General features: G+C 33.0%; 1 protein-coding gene across 1 annotated transcript in view; it reads left to right on the top strand.

Moving 5' to 3' along the window:
• Window positions 1-10,529, top strand: part of LOC106469848 (ubiquitin-conjugating enzyme E2 C-like) — a 34,450-nt gene that overhangs the window by 2,529 nt on the left and 21,392 nt on the right. The window contains exon 2 of the mRNA XM_013930360.2: window positions 945-972. Coding sequence (XP_013785814.1) covers window positions 945-972 — 28 coding nt within the window. The remainder of the gene's footprint in view (window positions 1-944; window positions 973-10,529) is intronic.

Below are 10,529 nucleotides of genomic sequence, written 5' to 3'. Positions count from 1 at the left end.
GTAAGATGACAAAAACAAGATCTTAAAGAATCTATCTATATACTACTAAGACTTTGAGATTGTTTGTTTGTTTATTTTCTCAGTCAAAAAATCATTCGCACTACCGTTCGTGCTCTTTACGAAACTTCTTACTTCACTTTTTGAAAAATGAAATGGTCTTTCTTTTTACTCCTGATCAACAATCAAATATCTTTTTTTTGAATTATGAATAAACGAATGGATTGAAATATTTAATTAAATTATCTCAAAATAAACCTTCATTTCGGTGCAATATTGAAATTAGTTTGTATTCTTTATAACCTCTGAATAGTAGGTGACCCAAAGGGTCATGGGTCATGTCATGTAGTATGTATATATATACAGATGAGAATATTGGATGTTATAGATGCTCATAGATGATAGGGTTAATCACTAAGCTCCACTCTTTGGGGACCAGAATAATCAAAGGGTTAAAATGGTCTACGTCACTTTGTTAATTCATAATTTCAAGACAATTTTAAATGGTTTTGTATAAGTGCATGCAATTGGAAAAAAATACTATAAATTTAAGGTTTTAATTTTAATACTTAAAATATATTAAGTTTTAAAATTTTAGCTTTTTTTTTACCTACACAATGGACCTGTTAACTGTTATATGCTTATGCTTCCAGTTTCAGACTGAAGTATTGGTTATAGGGTAGTTGTTTTGCTAGTTACACACAATGAAATAAACTGTTCATTTATTAAGTTGTGTGACTAATTTTGTCTTTTATGTTTTTAAAACTGTTCTGTTGATTAGAACAATTTTTAGTTCAAAATTGTTATCCTTCCCAGCCATAGAGATAGTGATTATGTATGTGTATTAAATTGGCAAGTTGAGTAACTCACAAAAGTGTAATTAGTAGAAGTTTTGCTTCTGCTGTAATGTCTTTTGTATTTAAATTATACTCATCTTTTATTTTCAGGCTCCAACAAGAACTTATGAAGTTAATGGTAAGTTTTGTCATGTATCAAGAAATTAAATTGTGTTACATACATATCTCTTTGGCTTAGGGAAAATAAATGTATTCAAATTGCATGTATAAGGCTAATCTTTAGACAAAGATGAACATTACAAATATGTAAAAACTAAAAATAATATAAATTCAGAAAAAAAATATAATACTAGTAAAAGAAAGTTCAAGATTCAGTATCTATAAGGGCATGGCAGATTTTGATAGATGACGATAACCATTTAAACAAAATTGGGAGCCTCAATATTTTTTAGCAAAACCAAATGTAGGGCAGCCTTTGGTCAAGGTCATAGATGCTAAGGGTTTATGAAGTGAATGTGCTTTATTGCATAATCATTGCAAACTGTGCAACTGAAAATAAAATAAAACATCGAAATGATATACCATAAAGATTTTTTTTTTGTTGTTCATGATGTCAGAAAAACACAGGGTCAATAAATCTTGATACAAAATGATGAAACCCTATAACCTGATCACTTTCGAAAGGTAGACCTTTCTTCTTCAGGGGCCTGAAGAAGGAAGGACCACCTTTTGAAAGTGATCAGGTTATAGGGTTTCATCATTTTGTATCAATTTTTTTTTTTATACAGTCAATAGACGGATTTGAGACTAACTGACCTAGAATGACACACCTACTCTCCTTTCCAGCCAGAACCCCTCCTTTTCTAAAAATCTTGTATTTGTGTCTGCACTGTACTAGTTGTCTGTAAAAAATAAAATGATAATCTGTAGTAATCAGCAGTTCTTTGGTATAACAGTCTAGAAGCAGGAAAATAATTTAGTATAAATTTATGCAAAATGGAAAAGAAAAACCTTTATATAACTTTAATCTGGCTTCAGTGACTAGAATTTTGATTTGTTGTGGTAGTCCTTGAAGCACACAATCCAATGTTGGAAGAAGGACAACAGAGCTCATGTATTGTCATTACTCATTGTGTTTTGTGATGTCAAATAGCAGTAGTACACAATGGAAAAACTCAGGCTGATGTTGCAGAATCATAAAGTTACTTCGAGACTGTCTTGGGGTAATTGCCAAGGACTTGAAACGTTTGCAGTTTTTATTTCTTGGCATCACACCATTATCCATATATATTTATAATATGTTGGTGGTAATATATTTTGTATTTGTTTTTGTAGTCTTAAATATTTAATAAACTCCAAAAAATCTACATCAGTATTTTAAAATGTCAACTGAATGTACACTAAACATCTGAAACAATCAAACCAGACATTTTGATTTTTTTATAGGTTCCACGAAAGGTGTTAATAAATGCTTTTTTTATGTATTTTCTTTGTAACTTGAAATTCCAGCAGTGTCAGTGATTAAATTTTTGACTTGTTTGCCAACCTTTTTAAAAAACATTAGATATTAAACAGTATTTTTGTATTTGAAGAATTATTAATATAAACATAAAAACAAAATTTAGATGATATTTTTAAGAAATAGACACCTTGAGTATACTCTGTAAAATGACCATCTCCATGATATCACATACAAATAACCTAATGTATTTATAAGTACAGCTATAGCTCATTAAAGGATGCAGAATACAGAGAGTATGTCACAAATAAAAAGATCCTAGGTTTTAACCATATTTTCACAAAGTTGCATAGTTGACCAATGGGAGGATGATCAAAATGAGTGAGAAATTTCCAGGTCACTTGCAACACTGTTGTTACAGTGAATAGGGTGACAGTGCACTTCCAGTCACATCAGAAACTTTCTGCACAGCTAAGTTGTTCAAATCCAACAATATGGACTCTTGAAGCTGTGAGAAATTGGAGAATGATGTGTGTCAAGTAGCTGCTACTGTTGCAGACAGGTGCAACTGTGGCCCAGGACTAGCAAAAATTGTCTTCTTAGCATAAACTACACTGACAGAGTAGCTAGACAGAAGCCATTCCAAACTTTCCAGCAGTGGGCATAACATAGGCTATCATATCTTTCTGTCTTTTGGGGCTCACTTAATTTTTTCCACCAAGTCCAAATTTGCATAACTCTTGGACAGTGATGTACCCAAGTTTTGTGACTATCCTTATTGGAATTTTCATTGAACTATCTGCAAATCAGTCATAGTAAAACAGCAGTACTTGCATTATGATTGGTGTGCCATTTGGGAAGCTGGTGGTTTGCAAAAGGATGGTTAATTATTTTCAATACATTACAATTCTTGAACAAGGCGTTCTACATTTTTGTAAAAAGAAATATTGTTAACTGCATAGGCAAAATAAATAGAAAATCAAAAATGAGTTATTTATAAAATTTATTGGTGATTTTGTAACCTGTTCTTTTAAATATTTATGCCATTGAACAACTTACAAGATAAGGCACTGTTTTCTTGCAAGATGGGTCTCTTGCATATTCAGTCTGACTCACAAAATGGTTGTGTGAAGGTCAGGGTGTTACCACTCTCCTGTGGCAAGGTTAGTTACCAGATATATATATATATAGCATCAATTATATATGGTCCTTCCTTGATTGTTCCCTGTATAAGCCTACCAAACATACAGCTTCTGGTGACACCTTATCAGAGTTCTTCGTTGAGGTTGAGGTGCAATCACATTGGCCCATATTTGAAATTTTGTACATACAACATATAACCATGTTTCTGCTTTAAATATTCAATAAGCAGATCTACTAAATACTATTGGTAATCTTATATCTTTGTTTTGTGTTTGTGTATTTAATAAAATGTTATTCTTTCCAATGTCAATTTCTTATTTATTTATTGATAAGCTGTGAATGTGTAGGCATACATTGCTATATTTGTGCTTTCTTTTTCTTGAAGTATGTTGCTATGGCACTATTGTCAACCAGTCAGACATGGTGAAAAAGTAGGGAAGAATTTTAGATGTCTTGATTAAGGGTACAGGAACAGTCAGGCTTTTTTTGTTGTTGTTTCTTAACCCTTTCAGTACAACCTATGTCAAATGCCATAAGTTATGTAACTATCAAGCAAAGTCTTTACAGAAAGGAAACTAGTGGATAAAATTCTTTGAAATTTGATAAGAACCTTCCTAAAAGTATGTAGTTTTAAAAAAATAAAATATTCAATTTTGATGTTTTCTGCTATTTCTACTAAAAATTTGTTATTTAATGTCATTATATGCACTCGGTCTCTGCATAGCTCACCTGCAAGGTTATTTCATGTTAAGTATAAAAATACTATTTTTTATCTTTACATTTTTCACATTTCACTTGCAAAATCTTTAGAACCTCCTAAATTAATATCAAAAGTGTTTTAAGGTAAATGTTTATATTTTACTTGAATTTTTTTCTACAACATCACTAACTATAGTTATTATCACAATGTAGAGTGCAATGAAATGTTTAATATTAAAAATGGAATTATGTAATTACTCTTTATCTCTTTGGTGAATAGTCTTAAAATATCTTCTTTAGTTTATGTGCATAATTTCAAGTCTTTACATTTTCACAGATTTTTTAATTTGAATGTTTTATTTTCCTTTCCAATTCTTTATCTTTTATTATTTATGTCGACACACTTCAACTGGTCCCCGCAGGTGATACAACATTATGATCAGCAGAGAGTCTGCTTCAGCATACAGCATAATGTTTGCCCATGGCTCTTTTTATAATCCATGACTAGCAAAGCAACAGGTAGAAAAACAAAGATAATCATTAAACCTTTCAAGTATCAATTTCAAAAAACAAATAATACACAATTAACTAAGATATGAAAGTAAAACCTAAATACAATTTCACTGTCTATCAAACTAATATGTATAAGGCTAGAAAAAAAAAGACCAACTGCTAGGGATGCTGCTCTCAGCACTGGACTAAGCTTTTTCTGAAACAGTACTACATCCTCTTACCCAAAGTTATCTCAGTCCTGGTCTGCCCTCTAATTGTTGCTAGAAAAAAACTTCTCTACAATGCATCAGTCTTTATACCCCATCAGTTTTGCACCATTTCAGAGCATGTGCTGATCATATGACTACTCTACAACAATTATACTGTGCCACCTATACTGGTGTAGCTAGCTAGCTCTCTCTACTATTCTAGGACAATCCTCACTTTCTTGATTGGCATTCTAGTGTGTAACCATGTGTTTTAACTTGCTCTACATGTAACAAAATTTTGATTGTGCTTGATCTCAAATTTTTGTCAGTTCAACTTCAACTTTTGCCTTCTTATGTTTGATTTCCATTGTTTCTACTCATTTGTTTTAGAAATATTTCTGTTTTCTGGATTCTAATTTATTCATATGAATTTGAGATTTAATATGGCAGATGATGAAATTCCCATCACAGTCAACAGTGGTTCTGACACGAGTCCCCAGGGTTCAGGGTAGACAATTACTGCTGGGGAAGTATAGGCTTTAATTCGTGGGGAGTTTGTGTCTTATGTTCGACTGACAATTTCTTCCTTTCACAATACAACTTTTTATGAGAAAGGATATAACTACTGAGTGGAAATTTCTTTGTATGGCACCTTCCACCTGTTACTATGCCTCCATGTAATCTTCTGGATTAAATATTGTTTTTTTTCCCAGGAGATCTGTGGTTTTCAGCATGTATTCATCACTCCTAGTAGGTATACCCATATTTATGTGAGCTTATGTGGATTGATCTAATTTTCTCCTGAGATAATTTAAGTCTTTCATGTCTTCTCTGCTCAGTATTTGGTAAGTTAGATTTTTATAATTCTTTTACCATCTAAGTTACTTTAGTTTAAATTTGAATTTAGAGTTTGATTATTACTTTGTTTTTGATTCAGTATGTGTATAGGTTTTGCACAGTAGTTACTGTTTTGGTAATAGTAACCTTTGACTAATTTTTTGGGTGTGTTGGTTCATTATTTTTACTTATTTTCACTGTTTATGTTATTTAATTTGTTCCTTTTTCTTTACTACTAGTCACATCTAATTGAGGATTAGATTTGAGTCAAATTTTGTTATTGTTAACTGGGTGGCTTTTCATTCTCATGTTCTTCTGAGTAGGTTTTACTTTCATGTCCTTTGTCTTATAAGTTCTTATATTTTTTTTATTTACACATGTTTTATCTTCTAAGTTCCTTGAGTTGTTTTGTACATTAGGTGTTGCTTACTGTTTTATGTTTTAGGTTAGATTTCATAGTTTGTCAAGTTCATTATTTTTATGTACTTTGTAGACTACAAATTTCTAGGTTTTGTTAGTTCATTAGTAATGAATACTTTTTCTAAGTATGTTTAGTTTCTGCCTTTTTGGCTACACTTTACAACAGTTCCTTGCATTCTACGGGTTCTGTATGAAGGTTTCTGCTTTCAGTTCCTCTACCCCCTCCATCCACTTACCACATCTCCTTCCCTCCTCCTTGTAATTGTACCTCTTCCAGTTGTCTTGCATAGCCTGCTCAATACCTACTACACAAAGAGCCTGTCGAATGGTTGGTACCCACTTAACCAGGGTTTTACTCCTGTCTAATTGTTGTCTCTTAAAAGACAGAAGATTGGAAACTCATCATGGACCTGTCTCTGTTGAACTCTTACCTGGAGCCACCTCACTCCACCATGGAGTCCTACCTCTCACTTTGGGGGGGGGGTTGTTTTCCCCAGGACTCTAGATGACCCAATCGTCGTGAAAGATGCCTATCTTCATATTCTAATGCTCCAGTGTCACATCATTTTCTCCAGTTTATCCATGAAAGTCATGTTTTCCAGTTCTGGTTTGCTGCTGTTTGGTCCTTCTTTGGCTCTTGTGTGTTTTGTCAAGTGGTACACTCCTTTGCCTGTCATTTTCACTAATTGGTACTTCGGACTCTCCTTTTCATAGATGACTGGCTCCTGCTTGCCTCTTCCCATGCCCAGTCAGTCAGTCAATCAAGCCTTACGTCTTCGGGAAGCTAAATGGATGGGGTTTTCTGATCCAGTTGAGAAGTCCATTCTTGACCCCACTCAATGTTATTCCATTGGGAGTTTTTTCATCAATTCCCATCTTCATTGGGCCCAGCCTTCTCCATTCTACTCAGGGATATGGAGTGGATAAGTCTCTATAGCCCTAATTTCTCATTTCCTCACTGTGCGAGGTTTCTCTCTCTTTTTGGGGAGATGGGCTTCCATGGAAGCTCTCATTCTCTTGGGTCCAGCTAACATGCTTTCCCTTCGGTGCCTGCTTCTCAACCAATAGAACTTCCCCCATGATTCCTTGGACCATCCCAATATCCTTCCACTTGAAATCAGGGCCAACCTTGCTTGGTGGCTTAACAGGGAACTGACCACAGTGAGGTTCACATTCCTCCACCTTATCTGGAGTCTTATCTGTTTACTAATGCTTCCTTAGTGGGTTGAGAGGCTTTCCTCGGCTCCCAAGAGATTTCTGATTGATGGTTTGTCGAGGAGGCTGCTCTCCATTTTCAACACTTGAACTATTTTAACAGCTTGAATGAAAATAACTACTATAGATAAATATCATTTTTATTAGAAAGATGTAATTAGAATAATGTCATTCTTTGTGCACAAAATATTTATATACTTTAACAAAATCTTACGAGATTTTGTAAGAAATGCTCAGAGTTACAATATGTTTTTTGCACAAATGTCCTTCCCCAGTCAGTGATACAAACTGCATCAGCCCAAGGAAAAAGGGTTAATGAGGTCATCAGTTAATCAGTTAGCAAATACTATTGATTGCCAATGCTATTCTTGAAACACCATAATAATGAACTAGGCACATTTATAATAGTCATTCATAAAACCAAACACTTTGTGACTTGAAATTTTACATATTCACCAGATCTTCCTACCAAATAATAATATAGTTAACGTAATTAAATCTGTTATTTAATAATTTACTCTAAACATATAGGTGCTGTGAAAAACCTTACAAAAAAGTGATTTAATCTGTCAAATCTATATTAATTACCCTTGCAATTTATTATACTTTTTATCAGTTCTGGACAAATCTGATCCAGATCTAGATAAAACCTCCAAAATGTAGGTGCCAGGATGTATACCAGTATGGTTTGGAATATACTGCATGCCTGTGAACAAAAAAATGCATGTAATAGAAAAACATGCTGTAGTTACACAAAATCACAGATGAGATGCATATATAAAATGGCTAAATAACTAAATAATAACTAATACTCATGAGATTATCATTTCTTTGTTGGTTTTTCGTGGCCATGTACTGTCTTGTGGTTGTATCACCAAAGTGCCAGTGGTCAATAGCCTTTAACAGATCAAAGTTGTCCAAAGATGATCCATTCATGTTCATCATAAGAGATCACTTAAACTCAGTTAGCACTGATGGTCTAAACTAATCTTTATTCAAATTAACTAAACTGAATCTTTGTTCACAACAGGCAGTACTGCCACTATATGCAACAATTTACCTAAAATTGGAGATTTACCACCTTCAGAGAAAACATTTTTAGTAGTTCATTCAGCTTCATCCCTTGTCCAAGTACTTTGAATTCATACCAATCATTTAGAAGATTGTTTGTTTCAGGACACATATCAGAAAATGATGTTGAGCAAAAGTAGTTAAATCTTCATCTCCAAACTTCTCCATGTTCTTCCCAGTTGGCCATGTTAATGTATCAAAAACTTTATTATATCCGTGAACACTATCATAATGTAAAAATCTTTCCTCCAGAAATTGCACTCCACATTTCAGAAGGTTTTATTTATCTTTGTGAAAGGAAGAACTTGCATTAATACCCAATCCCTACAGTTGACGTAGGTTGCTAAGCCTTTTAAAGTTTTGCACACATAGGATATGAAACAAAATATTTCTTTTTTTAGGTTATATGTGTACTTTTGAGTAACTAAAAAAATCATAACTTACAACATGAATTATACTTACCATAGAATTATACTATAATTTATCAAGCTTAGTAACTATGAAATTTTGAGCAAATTAAAGACACAACCTACCTCATTGAAATCTTGATTCAAAATAAAGAAATGGTGCTAGGTACATTAGAAAGGTTGAGAAAACCACTAGGGTCACATTCTGACCTTCCATTTGGTTAATAATGTCATATATAGAAGTAAGTGTATATAAGGGAGTGTTTCCAAAAATGGAAAGAAGTGAGTGGGGTGCCACTGTGTTTATTACGTGAGTAATATCTTAGCAAAAAGAAAAGATAATACCTTCTTATTTTATATTCTAGCTTATCAATATCTGTAATTTGAGTTTCTAATTTGTTTAAAATTATAGACTTAGTATTTTGACTTCACAAACATCCAATTTAAACAAGTGCTGCATTCAACATACCATGTGACACACAAAAATCGATGTTTATCTGTTTTTTAATATTTACTTTTAAATTAACAAATTGAGTAATGTATAGTTCTAAAATTTGAATTATAATCTACTGTTTTATACCAAACTTATTGACATAAATTCATGAAATAGTAGTTCAATAAAATTTTGGATGCAAGTCAACAAACAAGATGAAATGGCCTTTCACCTGTGACCCATCTCGAAAGGGTTAATATAGCATTTTTTACGTAAAGTTCAACAGTACTGATGATGAGGTTTATCTTTGACATAAAAGAAAGAGGTTTTTGAAAACAGTAAAGAAATCTAAAAGAAAGATATGTCCTTAAGTTGGTGCATTTTCTTTGGTGAATGTTGGTAAAATTTGTAGAGCTTTCTTAATACCAAATCAATCTCATTTATGAATGGTAAATTTGTAACTGCAACTAACATACTTAAGTTTAATCTGTGTGCATTACAGTGAATTCCAATGAGATGGTTCAATTTCTTATGCATTTTCTGCACCAATCTGTTTGCGAGCCAATCATACTGGCTGTTCCATGTGTCCCATAACTAAGTAACCAGATGACAGCCACTCTGAAAATTGGAGTTTATTTAACTCATTTTTAATGGTTTTTAAATATCAAGACATAGTATAGAGAAGACGACTTCTTTTACCTCTTTGTCTTTAATATATCTTGTGCACAATATCAGTTCCTGAGCACCTCCTTTATCATTAGGTCTATCTAGCAATAAGCTCACATAATTATGGTCTTTCAGTTCACAAGTATGTTCCTTCTGTATTACAAAAAACCTGACTAATTACACACTCCAGACAAACAAACAAAAAAATGTTTTATTCAAACCTGATGTTTCAGCTTATAACTTTCACAAGGGTTAAAGTATCACATATAAATACAAACTGGTAACCAAAAAAATCACATACAACAATTAAAAACTGAGTTAACAATGGTAATTTTATGTGTTATCACACACATGGTAAATGAATTAGAATGACTAAGCAGCTGAAATTCGAAAGCTACCAAACACACACACACAATAATAATTACAAAGACCAATAATTCTGTTTACTTTAGGCTTACAAGATTGAAACTTGAGATACTTTGAACTTACAAATGAGGAAACTAATACATTTTTGCTAAGAGCTTTGCCCCCAGTGGCACAGCGCTATGTCTGCGGACTTACAACGCTAGAATCCAGGTTTCGATACCCGTGGTGGGCAGAGCACAGATAGCCCATTGTGTAGCTTTGTGCTTAATTACAAACAAACACTGAGCTAAGAGCTTAATATTAAGTGGTGTTTTGTCA

The sequence above is a fragment of the Limulus polyphemus genome, unplaced genomic scaffold (genome assembly GCF_000517525.1).
Source record: "Limulus polyphemus unplaced genomic scaffold, Limulus_polyphemus-2.1.2 Scaffold3683, whole genome shotgun sequence".
In the NCBI taxonomy this organism is placed as follows: domain Eukaryota; kingdom Metazoa; phylum Arthropoda; class Merostomata; order Xiphosura; family Limulidae; genus Limulus; species Limulus polyphemus.
The sequence above is the reverse complement of the archived record's forward strand: the minus strand, read 5'-3'. Positions and strand labels throughout refer to the sequence as shown.